Genomic DNA, 19,484 nt, shown 5'->3' on the forward strand with positions numbered 1-19,484 from the left:
TCAGTAACTCAATGAAGGAACAGCTGACCTCTGCAGTACCTCCAGTATGAAACAGCCCCATTTCTTAAGAGTCCAAAACTGAACAAAGTATTCAAGATGCAACCTCCTTTCAGACTTGCAAACAAAACATCCTTCAATTTGCTTTATTACAATTTGCTGATCAAATTCAACAGTGTGATATTTGTTGACTTTCTGTTTTTGAAAAATGTTGACTTTTACAGATTTAAGGAAAGACAGTAATTATTGCTTCTCCCAAATTGAACCTGTGAAAGTGGTGGAGTTTGCCTTTTGCTGGGCACTCCAAATGTTTAGTTTCCCAAGACTTCGACATATTTTCCCCCCACCATGCTTCAGTTTGATTGATTCACCTTTGTCTCCACTGACATTATTGTACAGCAAATTCACTTCTGTTTGCTGTGCTCTTAACACTTAATAGTTGATTTAGCTCTGTACTTTGGAAAACCTCATTGAATTCCCATATTCTTTATCATTTCTAAATCCTGACATTAATCCTTTGAGCATTCTTCACTTTCTGCCGATTAACCAACCTCATATTTGTTTAAACTCCCAATTGACTTCCTGTCTATGACTTCAACAAATCAGAAAATTTATTGGTTCAAGCAGCTTGTTGCCCATAATCCAGGCTGGCTCAGTGAATACAAGTGCTCTGCTGGAATTTCTATCCTTGATATATGTTGCTGAAATAAAAAGATCTGTAATGCCCTGGTTTTTACTGCTATGCTATAGGTATTTTAGTAGTTCTATAAGAGCAGTCTGAGCTAAAGATACAGGGTTGTGATGTTCATACTTAGGAATGTAACATCATTCAATTGGGATGGTGAGATTGGGAGAGGTTCTAGAGAACACTGAGCGGAGAGGTTTTTGTGACGGTCACTGGTGTGGGTTGAGGACTTTTGGTGGAAGCTGGGAGAAGACAGGAGGGAAGATGGCTAAGGAGGCGTACCTGTTACACAGGTACTTTGTGCAGATGAATGGCTTCAAGGAGGAAGGACCAATATTCCTGTGGGGGAGCCCATTTATTCGAGATGGATTTTGAGTGACATTCTTAAGGCAGTGTGTGCTTTCGCACAGACCAAGGGTCCAGTGTACAAATTAAAGACAACTTCAAGATTGTGTGCACATTTGGACTGGGTTAACTGTAATGGGCCCTTCTTTTCTTTCCTACTAACAGTTTGATAAAGCTGATGCTTCTGAATATACTTTCTTTACGCAGTTATTGTTATCGTTAGATCTGTTATTTCTTGCCAATGATCAATTGCATGGGAGCAGTATTTACACAGACTGGGGTTTGGGTGGGTGAAACATACCAACTTCCTGGTTTTGGTGGGACCCAAGTCATACTGACCCCAGATGTATGGAGTTTGAGAAAGGTGGTTTCCTCATTATTGAGTCCAATGGCTGCTGGCGAAGGGCTATTGAGCCATGTTTCTAGAAATGTCCAGTAAAAAAGGGGTTCAGATCTTATTTTCACTTCTCCACTTGGAGAATTTGTTTTTTTGGCGCCTCCAACTCCTTGATCCAAAATGCAATAATTATCAGATGCTTTTAGCTGCATATCTATTTCTAACATTACCACACTCTCCTTACAGGGAAGAGGGGCCTACCTAGAGTCTGAAAATGGAGGTAGCACTTTCAAATGGATTTAAGAGATGTCATGGCACTTGAAAAGCTTTAGAGAAAGCTTCTGGCATCTGAATTAAATCCTCAAGATTAAATCATATTTGGTTTACTTTGGTGGATCTTAGTGAGTTAATGTTTGTCAGACATGCCACTTCAAAAATAATTAAACCCAGGGATCCCAGAGTAAGATGGTGCACAAGTTTTCCCCCTCCAAATCAATTTCAGAAGATTTGGTAGCCATTCTTGTCATATTTCATATCATGCCATTGAATTTTCAAGGTTCATCTGAATACAGCCATAGTTTAACACTTTATCCAAAACAAATGCAGCACTTACTGCAGCGTATAGCACTGAACAGCAGCCTGAATTTTAGACTAATGATCTAAGTTGAAAGTCTTGATCAAACAATCGGTGATGAAATTGAAATTGTAATATCTGACATTTTATTACTTCAAGTTTCTTGCTTACTTTTGCATATCTGTGAATGTACATCAATGATTCACCTGTATACCGACAATTTTGATGTTTAGTTAGTTTCTCTCACACACACAAATACATACATACATATTTTATATTTTTATATGACAGAGAGAGAGAGAGAGAGAGAGAGAGAGAGAAAGAAAAAGAAAATGAGAGAGAGAACGAGCCAGGGAAAGGATCAGGCAGTGGAATTTAGTAGCAAGTGAATGAACCACCAAGTATGATTCTATACAGACATTTACCTACGTTAGATCTGAAGGTCAATTTTGCGTAACCTGTAGTTCCTCTTGAAATATTAAAGTAATATTAAACAATACCCCTAAAGTACTTTATCAATGGAAACTGCCCAGAAAAGTGTGATTTAGCCAAACATCATGATACATTCTCTTAGATGCCAACAAATGGACACCAGTCAGAATCTATAGCAAAAGTTTCTCTCTCCACATTTTTTTGCAAATGAATTAGGAATCTCAATCCAAATTCTCCAGTTTTCCTGCCTACTTGTCTTCATGTCAGTCAGTTTGGTAAAAAACTAAAGATAGCGTGCCATCAGATTGTTAAGAAGGTCAGGCAGGTGATGGAACTTAGTTGCAGCCAACAGGCTGAGTATCAAATCATTAGGGATGCAGTCAGAAAGGACAGCAAATATAGTACTCAAGGTGTTGTATCTAAATGTGCATAGTATAAGAAATAAGGTGGATGATCTTGTTGCAGTATTACAGATTGCCAGGTATGATGTTGTGACCATCACTGAATTGTGGCTGAAGGATGTTTGTAGTTGGGAACTGAACGTCCAAAGTTATACGTTACATCGGAGGGATAGGAAGGTAGGTAGAGGGGGTGGTGTGGCACTACAGGTAAAGAATCAAATCAGTAGAAAGATGTGACAAAGGACTGGAAGATGTTGAATCCTTGCGGATTGAGTTAAGAAACTGCAAGGGTAAAAGGATGTTGATGGCAGTTATATACAGGCTTCCCAACAGTGGCTGGGAGGTGGACCACAGGTTACAACAGGAAACAGAAAAGGTGAGTCAAAAGGGCAAAGTTATGGTAGTCATGGGAGATTTTAACATGCAGGTCAATTGGGAAATCAGGTTGATAATGGATCTCAAGAGAGCGTGTTTGTTAAATACCTTAGAGATAGCTTTTTAGAGCAGTTTGTCGTTGAGCCTACTGGGGGATCAGGTATACTGCATTGGATGTTATGTAATGAATCAGAGGCAATTAGGGAGCTTAAGATAAAAAAAAAGATACCCTTGGAAACCAGTGACCACAATATGATTGTGTTCAACTTGAAATGTGATAGGGAGAAAGTAAAGTCTGATGTAGCAGAATTTGTGGAGTAAGGGATTTTTACAATGGTATGAGAGAGGAGTTGGCCAAAGTAAATTGGAAGGAGCTGCTGGCAGGGATGTCAGCAGAGCAGCAATGGCATACGTTTCTGGGAAAAATGAGGAAGGTGCAGGACATGTGTAGTCCAAAAATGAAAAAATACTCAAATGGTAAAATAGTACAACCATGTCTGACAAGGGATGACAAAGCTGTTGTAAAAGCAAAAGAAAGAGCGTACAACAAAGCAAAAATTAGTGGGAAAATAGAGGATTGCAAAGTTTTTAAAACTCTACAGATAGCAACTAAAAAAAACCATTAGAAGGGAAAAGAGGAAGTATGAAAGCAAGCTAGCAAATAATAGCAAAATGGATAGTAACAGTTTTTTCCAGTATGTTAAAAATAAAAGAGTAATGAGTGGATTTAGGACCGCTGGAAAATGAGGCAGGAGAAATAATAATGGTAGTCAAGGGGATGGCTGATGAACTAAATGAGTATTTTGCATCACTAATAGTATGCCTAATGTTGTGTGTGAAGGAAGAGAAGTGGGTGCAGTTACTGTTACAAGAGAGAAAGTGCTCAAAAAGCTGAAACACCTAAAAGTACACAAGTCACCTGGACCAGAGGAACTGCACTCTAGGGTTCTGAAAGAGATAGCATTAGAGATTGGGGTGGCATTAGAAATTATCTCAAAAAATCATTGGACTCTGGCATGGTGCCAGAGGGCTGGAAAATTGCAAATGTTCCTCCACTCTTTAAGAAAGGAGGAAGGCAGCAGAAAGGAAATTATAGACCAGTTAGCTGACCTCAGTGGTTGGGAAGATGTTGGAGTCAATTGTTAAAGATGAGGTGATGGAGTACTTGGTGAAGACAGGACAAAGAAAGCATGGTTTCCTTCAGGGAAAATGCTGCCTGGAACCTGTTGGAATTCTTTGAGGAGATTACAAGTAGAATAGATAAAGGGGATGCAGTGAATGTTGTATATTTGGACTTTCAGAAGGCCTTTCACAAGGTGCCACATGAGGCCGCTTACCAAGTTAAGAGCCCATGGTATTACAGGTAAATTACTAACGTGGTTAGAGTATTGGCTGATTGGTTGGAGACAGTGAGTCGGAATAAAAGGATCGTTTTCTAGTTGGCTGCCAATGACTGAAGGTGTTCTGCAGGGGTTGGTGTTGGGACCATTTCTCTTTATGCTGTATATAAAGGATTTAGATGAAGGAATAGATGGTTTTGTTGCCAAGTTGCAGATGATACGAAGATTGGTAGAGGGGCTGAGGAAACAGGTAGGATGCGGAAGGACTCAGATTATCAGAATGGGCAAGAAAGTGGCAAATGAAATACAATATTAGAAAATGCATGGTCACGTGCTTTAGTAGTAGAAATAAATGTACGGACTATTTTCTAAACGGGAAGAAAATCCAGGAATCTGAGATGCAGAGGGACTTGGGAGTTCTTGTGTAGAACACTATATATAAAGGTTAACTTGTTGGTTGAGTCGGCAGTGAGAAAGGCAAATGCCATGTTAGCATTAATTTCAAGAGATCTAGAATACATGAGTAAGGGTGTGATGCTGAGGCTTTATAGGGCACTGGTGAGGCCTTGAGTATTGTAACAGTTTTCAGCCCATTGGAGAGGGTCCAGAGGAGGTTCACAAGGATGATTCCAGGAATGAAAGGGTTAGCATACGAGAAATGTTTGATGGCTCTGGGTCTGTACTCGCTGGAATTAAGGATGAGGGAGGATCTCACTGAAACCTTTTGAATGCTGCAAAGTCTAGACAGTGTAGATGTGGAAAGGATGTTTCCTATGGTGGGAGAGTCTAGGACAAAAAAGCACAGCCTCAGGATAGAGGGGCGCCCTTTCAAAACAGAGATATGGAGAAATTTCTTTAGCCAACGGGTGGTGAATTTGTGGAATCTTTTGCCACATGCAGCTGTGAAGGCCAGGTCATGGCATCAAATGTTACTGGGAGAAGGCCAGGAACTGGGATTGAGGAGGAGACAGAAAAAAAGGATTAGCCATGATTGAATGGCGGTGTAGACTCCATGGGCCAGATGGCCATTCTGCTCCTATGTCTTATGGTTTGTCACGAAAACACTGGCAAGTCTTTTAACCAAGTCACTCACAAAGTGGTATGGATTCACAATGGTATCTGCTACTAGCAATCACATAATAAACAGGAGCAAAGGTGAAAAAGGATCTGGTGCTTTCCTGACAAGTATGACGAATAAACTTTTCTCGGGCTTCAAACCAGGCACAGGTATCGATTATAACTGACATTTCGATGATAAACTCTGCCATCTTCACCCTTGAAGAAGGTGGCAGTTTGTCATCGAAACATCGGTTATAATTGATACATGTATTGGGCTTGAAGCCCAAGAAGAATTTAGGAGCGAAGGTGCCCAAATTTAATTTCCATAATGCTCATATCTGCCAACCCTAGTCTGATGAAAATTCACCAACCTTTGTTGTCAGTGCCCCATGATAAACGTATTGCAATTATTAATGAATTAATTAACAACTATTAAGATGGCAGAGCATCCCAATGCTTCACCAGGAAAGCTTAAGCACCACCCAGGTTCAGTCTTGTACTGTCAAACCCCATTACCTGGTGCACAATACATGTCCTCTATGGCTCTTGTGTAACATTGAACTTCAACTTCACTCCACTGGCCAAAATAGGTGAGGCAAATGTGGCCTGTAAAATAAAACAGAATTAGAAGTTCTAGTCTATGACTTTGAACAGCACTTCATTGTTGTAAAACAGAAGCAACAATCAGGAATTACCAGTTTAAAATCTTCTATGCATTTTTCTCTGAACTCACCTGCATTGTCCACAAGTATATTTCTAGGGTTTAGATCCTGACAGATAATTCCTTGCTGATGTAGACTCTCTAAGGCAAGAACTATCTCAGCCACCCAGATTCTGATCTGATCCTCTGACAGGCCTGAGATGGACTGTTCAGCATTTGGATGGATTGATGGAGGGGATAAGAAATGGCCTTCTGTTTTGGAAGGAGCTGAGGAGTCTAATGTCCTATTCAAGGATCTTACACTGTCAACTCTGCAAAATGTGCCTTTGCCTGCAACTATTCTGGAACTGTGATCCACATGATCACAGCAGGTTTCAGAGACCGGAAACTGGTCTGGAAGTTTAAGTTGATAATCTAGATTTGCAGAACTCTTATCTTTGTAGTTCAGCATTTCTTCAGGTGTTTTGTCTTTCAATGATAATAATTTTAATGGAGATTCAATTACACTTAGTGATGACAGATGCCCATTACTTTGCTGTACAGAGCTGAGTACACTGACTGAAGTCTTCTGCTCTGACTGCCCTTTCTCCAAGACAGTGACAGTTGTATTCCTTGCAGGCAAGACAGCTGATGACCCTATAATGACCAGGTTGGAGCTATCCATTACACTACTAACTTTACTATCAATTGTATCCAGAGGATTGATTGTTATTTGGTAGGAACCCCTCCTTCCTTGTCTTGTGCCAGCCTTCAAATTCAAACTGGTGGCTCTAACAGGACTTCTAATTGGGCTAGATCCGTGTTGAGATTTCTCATTAACCAATGAGAACTTTCCTTTCAACAAATCTGGAGTGGCTTGGTTTTGGTAAGTTCTTGATGACTTTGGGCTTAGTGACTTATTGGAGTCTTTGGTCTCTGAAAAATGATCAGGGGAGTGTAAAACTTCACCCTGTGAGTGAAGCTGAATCTTTCCATGCCGCAGATCTTTTTGCATCAAACTGTCCACACTGCTGCTCATAGTGTGATTCAAAATTTTATTACTTTGAGTTAAGTCTCTGCCCTCTTCTGAAAGGAATGCAAGGTCAAAGGTTACATCGGCACTGTGTTCCAGATTTGCAGCCTGCAAATTTATCCTCTCAGGACTTTGCTTCAAGCCAATTTGTGATGGGCTAGTTTTCAAAACTTTGTTATTTCCCTGCCAAATCCTTGTCCTGTTTGCACACTCATTCTGTGCATTTTGTTGATTTGCACCATTCATGTGACAAGGTGGCTTGTCACTTACACCCAGATCAGTCCTTGTCTGTGTGTTTCCGAATCCATCAGTGTTGTAACTGTACTCCCTGGTGAATTCTTTGCACATTTTATTCTTGTCTTCTCTTTGCCAGCACCCTTTGCTGACCGGTGCAAGCGTGGAAGCATTGTTACACGTTAGTGCGAGAGAGGGTGCAGTGTAGCTGTTCTTTAGTTTAATGGTCTTGTGATGTGGACTGGAGCATTCCGGGAATTCCATCCCTTTTCCCGTGACGGCTGGCCGGTAATGACGCAGCTGAGACCAGAGTTTCCCACCTGAAGGCAAAGGAAGGAAACAATGAGACCACATGCTACATTAGACATATGCGACCTTCTAGCGGCACCACAATGCAAATGAAAGAACAAAGAATGCAAAAGGATGAAAGTTAAAGGTGAAAATGTAATGAAGTGCTGCACTGACCATCATTAAGCCAAGAAGATGTCACTGCTCAGGTGTGTCTAAAGGTTCCCTGGTTCTATTCTCAAGATGCGTGCTTTTGTGTTGAGCTGGCTCTGTGGCAGAGGACTCACTTTTGGGGACTCTGGAGTTAATGTGTTTATTTGTTTACTTTTTAACATTGTTTGCATGATTTTTTTGCATACTGGGTGTTTGCTAAGAATCTGCTATGTTTTTTATGGGTTCTATTGTTTGTTTTACTGAGTTGTAGCGTGGAATAGGCCCTTTGAGCCATGCCGCACAGCAACCCACGGATGTAACCCGAGCTTAATCACGCACCAGTTCACAATGACTAATTAACCTACCAAATGGTAGGTCTTTGGACTGTGGGACGAAATGGGAGCTCTCAGAGGAAACCCAGGCAGTCACGGGGTGAACGTACAAAATCCTTATAGGCAGTGTCGGGCATTGAACCCTGGGACATCTGTACTAGAAAGCATTATGCTAAGCACTACTCTACTGTGCCACCTGGCTGCCTGAAAGAAGATGAATCTCAAGGATGTGTACGGTTTACATACTTTGATAATAAATGTACTTTGAAGAGTGTTTCCCCAGTAACATTACATTCCACATATAACACTGCTAAAAACAGATTCAGGTTTCTGTTTTCTTGATCACGTTGTATTCAAATTGGCTGTTGGATTTTCTATATTAAAAAAAATCTTAGGTCTGTGCTTTGGTCCATTTGAAGCTTATGAAAGGAATTACATAAAGGAGCAATTCATTCTCGAGGAGTGTAAATTAATTCATTCTTACCAAAGGTATAGAAAATTATGACTTTATTAAAATAAATACTGATTAGCCTTTTAGTTCTGAAATAGTTGCATATTGTTTGGCTTTGGCTCAAAATCCAAATTCAGATTCCTCAAAAACAAACTATAGTAAATGGATATTTCTTGTCTGTTCACGAAGGTGGATTGGGGAGTTGAATGCAAAGCCAAGTACAGCTGTGTTATTACATCCATATAACACAGTTTCAGGAATCATTCCCCTTTTATCCAAGTCCAATCATTTCTATGAAGTACATGGTTTTGTTCTCAAAAGTATTTCTGTAGCCATTGCTCATGAGCATGAGAAAACATCAGATAATTACTCCTTTCCACATTAGCTGCACCCAAGATCTAAGTAAATGCTAAAATGGGGGCCAAAGAACCACCCTCTGTGTTGGCAACTTCTAAACTCTGCCCAATCTTTTTGTACCTTCCACTCAAAATATCTTAGGTTCACTTAATGTAATTCCATAAATTTCATTCCACCATGGTTCCCTTGCTACAGAGCTCTTCAGAGGTACCTTACCAGGTACGTGTTCTAGGTGAAGAAAGACTGCATCGTCACTGACGTAATACTGCAAGAGTCGAACCATGAATGGAACACCCTGTGGTATTATTGTTTGCCGCTCGCGATTTATCAGGCTACATTTAGGCAGGCTCTACAAAGAGGAGAAAAAGGATGTGAGTCTTCATCACAGACACAACCCATTGGTAAATTGTTAAACAAGCAGTCAGAGATGGACCAACCGTGCCAGTATTCTCTCCCTATAAGAACATAATAAGAAATTGGAGCAGGAGTAGGCCACCTGACTTGTTGACCCTGCTCTGGCACTCAATATCATGGCTGATCTAGCCATGGACTCATTTCCACCTATCTGTCTAATTCCCCTACTATGCAAAAATCTATCCAACCTTGTCTTACATATATATACTGAGATAGCTTCCACTGCTTCTCATAGATTACTTAAACAAGTTAAGCATTGACATCCACCAGTACACTATGCAGTAATGAATAATTTGCAATTCATAAATAAGACAAATAAGTTAAAGTAAGTTTATTGTCTAAGTACATATGTCATTGTATATGACCCTGCAGGCATACTCAAATCCATAGAATAATAACCGTAACTGAATCAATGAAAGACCACACCAACTTGGGTGTTTAACCAGTGTGCAAAAAGACACCAAACTGTGCAAATACAAAAGAAAAAAAAATTACAATAAATAAATAATGAATATTGAGAACATGACATGAAGAGTCCTTGAAAGTGAGCCCATAGGTCATGGAAACATTTTATTGGGGCAAATGAAGCTGAGTGAAGTTATTCCCTTTGGTTCAAGAGCCTGGTGGTGAGAGTCCTGATGCTCCTGTATCATTTTCTTGATGATAGCAGAGAGAAAACATGACCTGGGTGGTGGGGGAGGGTCCATGATGATGGATGCTACTTTTCTGCGATAACACTCCTTGTAGATGTGCTCAACAGTGGGGAGGGCTTGAAGGACTGGGACATATCCACAATGGGGATGTTCTATTCAAGAACATTGGTGTTCCCATACCAGGCTGTGATGCAGCCAGTCAATGTACTCTCCACCACACATCTACAGACATTTGTGCAAGTTTTAGATATCATGCTGAATCTTTGCAAACTCATAGGAAAGTATAGGTGCTGCCATGCTTTCTTTGTAATCGCATTTACATGCTGGGCCCAGGACAGGTCCTCTGAAACACTGAGGAATTTAAAGCTGCTGATCCTCTCCACATCTGATGAGGACTGGCTCATGGAGTTTTAGTTTTCTTCTCCTGGTCAATAATCAGGTCCTTTGTCTTACTAACATTGAGTTAAAAGGTGGTTGTTAAGGTACAACTCTGCCAGATTTTCAAGATGACATTGGTATCTCCAGCAAACTTTAACATGGCACTGGAGCTGTGCATAGGCATAAGTGTAAAGTAAGTAGAGCAGGGAGCTAAGCACAGAGCTTTGTAGTGCAACTGTGCTGATGGAGTTTGTGAAGGAGATATTGTTGCCAATCCAAATTAACTGGGGTCTGCAAGCGAGAAAATCAAGAGTCCAAATGCATTGAGAGGTATTGAGGTCAAAGTCTTGAAACTTATTGACTTGCTTTAATCCTGACAGGAACATACAAACTCTGCACTCTCAAAATTTCTCCTTTGAAGCCCTCCCACTTACCAATCACATCCTTGCCAAAGAACAATCTGTCCCAATCTACGCTTTTTAGATCCTTTCTCATTTCTTCAAATTTGGCCTTTTTCCAGTTTAGAACCTCAACCCGAGGACCAGATCTATCTTTATCCATGATCAAGTTGAAACTAATGGTGTTATGATCACTGGAACCAAAGTGTTCCCCTACACACACTTCCATCACCTGTCCTAACTCGTTTCCTAATAGGAGATCTAATATTGCATCCTCCCTAGTTGGTACCTCTATATATTGATTTAGAAAACTTTCCTGAACACATTTTACAAACTCTAACCTGTCCAGACCTTTAACAGTATGGGAGTCCCAATCAATATGTGGAAAATTAAAATCCCCTATCACAACTTCATGTTTCTTGCAGTTGTCTGTTATCTCTCGGCAGATTTGCTCCTCCAATTCTCGCTGACTACTGGGTGGTCTATAATACAACCCCATTAATGTGGTCATACCTTTCCTGTTTCTCAGCTCCACCCCATGGCCTCGGTAGACAAATCCTCTAATCTGTCTTGCCTGAGCACTGCTGTAAAATTTTCCCTGACTAGCAATCCTAACCCCCCCCCCCCCCCCCACCCACCCACCCTTCATCCCTCTGCCTTAATCATGTCTAAAACATCTAAACCCTGGAACATTAAGCTGCCAGTCCGGCCCCTTGTGTAGCCAAGTTTAACTAATAGGTATAATATCGTAATTCCATGTGTTAATCCATGCCCTCAGCTCGTCAGCCTTCCCCACAATACTCCTTGCATTGAAATAGACACACCTCAGTAGATTACCACTACACTCAACCCTTCTATTTCTGACTTTGCATGAACTTTTAACATCATTTATTTTCACCCCCGCTCCACTATCTGCTCTGTCACTCTGGTTACCATCCCCCTGCAAATCTAGTTTAAACTCTCCCCAATAGCCTAACAAACCTCCCTGCAAAGATATTGGTCCCTCTGTACTTCAAATGTAACCCGTCTCTCTTGTACAGGTCTCACCTGCCCCAGAAGAGGTCCCAATGATCCTGAAATCTGAAACCCTGCCCCCTATACCAGTTCCTCAGCCACGTGTTCATCTGCCAGAGCATCCTACTCTTACCCTCGCTGGGGCATGGCACAGGTAGCAATCCTGAGATTATCCTCCTCGAGGTCCTGCTTTGTAACTTTCTACCAATTGGATTAGTAAATATGCAGGTGATACTAAGATAGGTGGCGTTGTGGATAATGAAGTAGGTTTTCAAAGCTTGCAGAGAGATTTAGGCCAGTTAGAAGAGTGGGCTGAAAGATTGCAGATGGAGTTTAATGCTGATAAGTGTGAGGTGCTACATCTTCGTAGGACTAATCAAAATAGGACATACATGGTAAATGGTAGGGTATTGAAAAATGCAGTAGAACAGAGTGATCTAGGAATAATGGTGCATAATTCCCTGAAGATGGAATCTCATGTGGATAGGGTGAAGAAAGCTTTTGGTATGCTGGCCTTTATAAATCAGAGCATTGAGTATAGGAGTTGGGATGTAATGTTAAAATTGTACTAGACATTGGTAAGGCCAAATTTGGAGTATTGTGTACAGTTCCGGTCACTGAATTATAGGAAAGATGTCAACAAAATAGAGAGTACAGAGAAGATTTACTAGAATGTTACCTGGGTTTCAGCACCTAAGTTACAGGGAAAGGTTGAACAAGTTAGGTCTTTATTCTTTGGAGCGTAGAAGGTTGAGGGGGGACTTGATAGAGGCATTTTAAATTATGAGGGGGATAGATAGAGTTGACGTGGATAGGCTTTTTCCATTGACAGTAGGGGAGATTCAAACGAGAGGACATGAGTTGAGGTTTAGGGGCAAAAGTTTAAGGGTAACATGAGTGGGAATTTCTTTACTCAGAGAGTGGTAGCTGCGTGGAACGAGCTTCCAGTAGAAGTGGTAGAGGCAGGTTCAATATTGTCATTTAAAGTAAAATTAGGTAGGTATATGGACAGGAAAGGAAAGGAGGGTTATGGGCTGAGTGCGGGTCAGTGGGAATAGTTGAAGAGTAAACGTTCGGCAAGGACTAGAAGGGCCGAGATGACCTGTTTCCATGCTGTAATTGTTATATGGTTATACCAAGCTCTCTATGCTCTTCAGGACCTCCTCACTCTTTCTTCCTATGTCATTGGTACCAATGTGTACCATGACATCTGGCTGATCACCCTTCCACTTCAGAATGCTGTGCACGTGATCAGAGACATCCCATGACCCTGGGACCCAGGAGGCAACAAACCATCAGGGATTCTCTGTCACGACCACAGAACCTCCTGTCTGTACCTCTAACTATTGAGTCCCCTATCACTACCACTCTCCTCTTCTTCCACCCTCCTTTCTGCACTGTAGAACCAGACTCAGTGCCAGAGATCCAGCTGCCGCAGCTTGTCCCAGGTAAGTCATCCCCCACAACAGTATCCAAATCGGTATACCTGTTGTTGAGGGGAATGGCCACAGGCCCTGATCTGCCTGCCCTTTCCCCTTCCCTCACCTGACAGTAACCCAATTACCTATGCCCTGCTGCTTTGGCGTAGCTACCTCTCTGAAACTACTATCTATAAACTCCTCATTCTCCCGAATGATCTGGAGGTCATCCAGCTCCTGCTCCAGTTCCCTAATGCAGTTTGTTAGGAGCTGCAGCTGGATGTACTTCTTGCAGGTGTCGTTGTCCGAGGAGACCGGAGGTCTCCCTGACTTCCCATATCCTGCAAGAGGAGCATTCCAACATTCTGCCTGGCATTCTCTCTACTCTAAACAAACAGAAACTTACTGGAACCTACCCTCGTCTCTGCCTGTTCACGCCAAAGCCTGTTCAGCCAAAGCCGTCCCACTCTGCCCCCTCTCACTCCACTGCCCGCTGGATATGGTGGTCGCCTTTTTCAATCTTTGTTGCTGGTGCTCTACGTCATGCAGCTGTGCAGTCTAGCCTTTTTTCCCCGAGCAGGTAAAAAAAAAGGCTTCTCTCTGAGATTGCTTACTCCTTCACTCTCAGCCTCTTGCTCCGATTTAAAAGCAATATTCTGGGAGATTTCACCACAAGATACCTGCCTCCAACAACCTTGCAGAATCAAACATCCTTTTAGCAAGATCTGTGCAGAGAAAGTTTTCTACTCGTTAGTCATGACCACACCAAGATTATTCTACAATTTCTGGCCCTTCCTACACTAATCTGGAAGATTTGGCAAATCTGATATTACCTGCTGCCCCATCTGCACTGAGTGGAATCTGTGTCAGGTTTCAAGTTTTCACAATCATACATCTATTGAACAAAATACAGCATCCATGAAATATTGCTTATTACTGAAAACATTACTAATGTCCTGATCCAACTACCACTTACTTTCATGGTGACAGTATAAATAATACATTTGATTCTAGAAGAGTTAAATAGCTGAACCTATTTCTACAGAAAAGTAGTAATTAATTCCAGATGAAGCTTTGTGTGCATGTCCTCACATGAACCATAGGACTAAGTCAACTTAGGTTCTTAGATTTTACACTGGGCATTTTATTTTGGGAAATAAGTACTTAAGGATTACCACAATGAAAACTAATGTCATCAGCAGTCCTACCTTTCTCAAGCCCTAGTGCTACTCTACCGCCAAAGCAGTAAGAAAACATGACTGAAATGGAATTTACTGGCTTGTCTTTCTCAGTTGTTATTTATAACAAAATCATAACTGTAGTTCATGCCTCTAAAAAGCTCTAAATTCAGATACAAGATGGGATACAAATAAAACTATAGATGCTAGAATTAAACAAAAACAGAAAAGGCTGGATGAAAGCATGGGAAATCATATCTCACAAATTTGATAGGAGTTTTTTTTGAAGAGGCGACGAAGAGAATTAATGAGGGCAGGGCATTAGACGTCATCGAAGCGAACTTTATCAAGGCCTTTGACAAGATCCTGCATAGCAGTTTAGACTGGAAGGGTAGATCAGATGGGATCCAAGGTGAACTAGCCAAATGGTGGAAGGAAGGTGGTTGTGGACAGTCAATTTTCAGATTGGGGGCCTGTGACAAATGATGTGCGCAGGAATCAGTGCTGAATCCACTGCTGTTTGTTGTATGTATTGAAGATTTGGAATGAGAATGTAGTTAGTAAGTTTGTGATGACATTACAATTGATGATGATACCGTGAACAATTAAGGTTGTTTATGATTACTTCAGGATTTAGATCACCTGGATATGTGGACAAAGAAATGGCAAAATGGAACTTAGAAAAATAGAAAACCTGGAGCACAATACAGGCCCTTAGGCCCATGACGCTGTACTGAACATGTACTTATTTTAGAAATTACCTAGGGTTACCCATAGCCCTCTATCCTTCTAAGCTCCATGTGCCTATCCAAGAATTTAATTCAGACAAGTGCAAAGTATTACATTTTGGCAAGTTAAATCGGGACAGGGCTTGCACAGTAAATGGCAGAGCCCTGAGGAATGTTATAAAATAGAGAGCGCTTGGGGTATGAGTACTTGATTTCCTGAAAGTAGTAACCACTGATCGACAGGGTGGTGAAGCTGGAATTTGATACACTTGCTGATAAGCAATGAGTACAAGGGTTGGAATGACATGTTACAAATGTATAAAATGTTGGTGAGAAATGGAAAAGGTACAGGAAAGAATTGCAATGATGATGCGGTGACTAGAGGGCTTGAGTTACAAGACCAGATAGACTGGGGCTTCTTACCATGGAAAAAGGAGGCTGAGGGGTGATCTTTATAGATGAGGGGCATGGATGAGGTGAAATAGTCACAATCTTTGTCCTAGAGTAGGGGAAACTAAAAATAGACTTAATGTGAGAGGGGAAAGGTTTAAAGGGGACTTCAGGGACAACTGTTCCACACAAAAAGCGGTGGAGAAATGGAATCAGAGAAAGTACATTTACAACATTTTTTCCTGGTAGGGATTAGTTTTTTAGTTCCAAGTGCTGCTGTCATGTTTTGTTACCCTGTAACCTTATCCTTCAATCTCTCTGAATTATGGAGGACAGCATGTGTATAAATGTCTCTCTCCAGCAGACTTCTTCATGATCATCATGACTCCCGTATTTCTACCATTTTTTGATGCTTCTTAATTGTACATATGATTTTTTTATGTTCTATCACTGAGCAGCAGTGAACCAGCTGATTGGTCTATCAGACTTCTCTTTGAGAACCAGTTAACTTGATCAGCATTTCTGATCTATTATTCACAATTGCACTTAATAATAAAGAAAAAGATATTTAGTCAGGCAGATGGATAGGAAAAGTTTAGAGGGATAATGGCCAAACACAGGCAAACAGGACTAGCTCAGGTAGGCAACTTGATTGGCATGGATGGGTTGGGCATTTCCGTGCTCTATGGTTCCTGACTCCGACAATTTTAGTCTCCTTACCTAAAAATGGATATACCTATCATGGACAGAGAACAAAAAAAAATCATTAAACTGATTCTGATAATGACAGGTTTGCCATAAAAAGAGACATCAGAATAAGTAGAATAGACATTAGGTAGAATAGTTGAGTTTATAAGAGTAAGAGGAGGTCTCATTGAAATGTAAAAAAAAATTACAATGCTGAACAAGTGGCAAGCATATTTGTTTCCTTAACTTAGTGGGACACTCTTGGGCCATTTAGGACTGATGTGAAGAGTAATCTTTTTATAGAGGTGGTAGACCTTTGGATTTCTCTATGTACTGGGGATAAGAAGTTCGGCTGTGGAGGCTCAGTCATTCAGTTCATTCAAAAAAAAGAGATTGGAAGATTTATGGGAGGTGCTACACCTGCCCTTACACTTCCCCCCTCACCACCATTCAGGGATGTTCATGACACTTCTCATGCTCTGAATTTCTTCCAATGATTTTAAGTTTCCTGGCCTCCACCACCTTAATTTCACCATGGATGTCCAGTCCCTGTATACCTCCATCCCTCACCAAGAAGGTCTCAAAGCTCTTCACTCCTTTTTGGATTCCAAACCTAACCAGTTCCCCTCTACATTCCATCTAGCGGAATTAGCCCTTACTCTTAATAATTTCTCCTTTGGCTCCTCCCACTTCCTCCAAACTAAAGGTGTAGCCATGGGCCCCATATGCCTGCCTTTTTGTTGGCCTTATGGAGCAGTCCATGTTCCTAGCCTATACTAGTATCTGTCCCCCACTTCTCCTTTGCTACATCGATTACTGCATTGGCACTGCTTCCTGCATGCATGCTGAGCTCGTTGACTTCTGTAACTTTGCCTCCAACTTTCACCCTGCCCTCAAATTTACCTGGTCCATTTCCGACACCTCCCTCCCCTTTCCTGATCTTTCTGTCTCCATCTCTGGAGACGGCTTATTTACTGATATCTACTATAAACCTACGGACTCTCACAGCTACCTGGACTATTCCTCTTCCTACCCTGTCTTTTGCAAAAATGCCATCCCCTTCTCACAATTCCTCCATCTCTGCCACATCTGCTCTCAGGATGAGACTTTTCTTTCCAGGACGAAGGAGATGTCTTCTTTATTTTAAAGAAAGGGGTTTCCCTTCCTCCACCATCAACTCTGCTCTCAGAAGCATCTCTCCCATTTCACACACATCTGCTCTCACCCCATCCTCCTGCCACCCCACTAAGGATAGGGTTCCCCTTGTCCTCACCTACCACCTACAAGCCTCTGGGTCCAACATATAATTCTCTGTAACTTATGCCACCTTCAACGGGATCCCACCACCAAGCACATCTTTCCTCCCCCGCTCTTTCTGCTTCCCGCTCCCTACATGATTCCTTTGCCCATTCGTCCCCCTCATCCCTTCCCACCGATCTCCCTCCAGGACTTATCCTTGTAAGCGGAACAAGTGCTACACCTGCCCTTACACTTCCTCCCTCAACACCATTCAGGGCCCCAGACAGTCCTTCCAGGTGAGGCGACACTTCACCTGTGAGTCGGCTGGTGTGATATACTGTGTCCAGTACTCCTGGTGCAGCCTTCTATATATTGGTGAGACCCGACGCAGACTTGGAGACTGTTTTGCTGAACACCTATGCTCTATCCGCCAAAGAAAGTAGGATCTCCTAGTGGCCACCCATTTTAATTTCACGTCCCATTCCCACTCTGATATGTCAATTCATGGCCTCCTCTACTGTCAAGATGAATCCACGCTCAGGTTGGAGGAACAACACCTTATATTCCATCTGGGTAGCCTCCAACCTGATGGCATGAACATTGATTTCTCTAACTTCTGTTAACACCCCTCCTCCCCTTCTTACCCCATCCCTTATTTATTTATTTCTCTCTCCTCCCCCCCCCTCCCCTTTTATTTTTAAAATTTTCTCTGTCCCTCTCACAATCACTTTTTGCCTGCTCTCCATCTTCCTCTGGTGCTCCTCTCCCCCTTTCTTTCTCACTGGACCTCCCATCCCATGACCCTCTCCCCTCTCCAGCCCTGTATCCCTTTTGCTAATTAACTTTCTAGCTTTTAGCTTCATCCTTCCCCCTCCTGTCTTCTCCTATCATTTTAGATCTCCCCCCCCCCCCATCAAATCTCTTACTATCTCTTCTTTCAGTTAGTCCTGATGAAGGGTCTCGGCCTGAAACATCGATTGTACTTCTTCCTATAGATGCTGCCTGGCCTGCTGCGTTCCACCAGCATTTTCTGTGTGTTGATTGGAAGATTTATGGATATTTAGGGAATCAAGCGATACGAGAATATTGCAGGAAAATGCAGAGGTAGAGGATCAGATAGGCTCAAGGGTCAGATGGTCAATTCTTGCTCCTGCTTCCTAAATAAATAAAATAATTTAAAAAGTCAAAGCAGTTTCTGTCTTACTCATGCAGGCACTTACTATTGTATTAACTTTAAAGCTGTCTTTTGATTTCATTTTTACAGTCTGTGGCACAGTGTTATCTATACCTTGGGTTGCAAGATAGTGAGCACAGAACTTCAATGCACTATATTACAGACAGTCCTCGGATTATGAATGCTTGAATCATGTATACTCTTATATACCAATGAGTTCCGTAAAATTACTAACTTAACAAGTTTGATGTACATACATATGTTCATTCCTATGAACAGCAGAAGAAATTTTCTCTCTCTACTCCCATCCCCCATTTTCAGAAATTATTCATTGGTCTTAACTCAGTTTTATCCCATTCTTTATAATACTATAGAGGTCTGGTTAACACAAAGTGATTTTTCGTGTATTTTTCAACTTAAGGACAAAATTGACTTGTAATATCAATAAAAACTGCACTTTGTAGATTTTACATTTTACTTTGCCTTCTGTAATTGCTTCACATTGTTCTGTTTCAATGCACTGTATAATGATTTTTTTTCATATGAACAAAATGCAAGACAAGTTTTTCCACTGTATCTCAGTACATGTGACAATAATAAACCAATACCAATTCATAAAATGGAGGAAAAAGATGCAGCTTTGGGACCTGCTACAGAGGAAATTCCAAAGTTTAGGGTTTGGCAGACTGTGACCACAGTCACCAGGTTTCTATTAAAGCCAAAACTGTCAGGGACACAGCAAATCTTTTCTGAGTGACTGTGCTTTCGAGCCAGTTTGAA

At 41.5% G+C, this 19,484-nt stretch overlaps 1 protein-coding gene across 3 annotated transcripts in view; it reads right to left on the reverse strand.

Moving 5' to 3' along the window:
* Positions 1 to 19,484, reverse strand: part of rps6kl1 (ribosomal protein S6 kinase-like 1) — a 49,949-nt gene that overhangs the window by 12,218 nt on the left and 18,247 nt on the right. For all 3 annotated transcript variants that reach the window (XM_059962207.1, XM_059962216.1, XM_059962223.1), the window contains 3 exons: positions 9,250 to 9,382; positions 6,279 to 7,772; positions 6,062 to 6,151 (listed from right to left, as the gene is read on the reverse strand). In XM_059962207.1, coding sequence (XP_059818190.1) covers positions 6,062 to 6,151; positions 6,279 to 7,772; positions 9,250 to 9,382 — 1,717 coding nt within the window. The remainder of the gene's footprint in view (positions 1 to 6,061; positions 6,152 to 6,278; positions 7,773 to 9,249; positions 9,383 to 19,484) is intronic.

Source organism: Hypanus sabinus, chromosome 2, assembly GCF_030144855.1.
Source record: "Hypanus sabinus isolate sHypSab1 chromosome 2, sHypSab1.hap1, whole genome shotgun sequence".
Taxonomy (NCBI): Eukaryota; Metazoa; Chordata; class Chondrichthyes; order Myliobatiformes; family Dasyatidae; genus Hypanus; species Hypanus sabinus.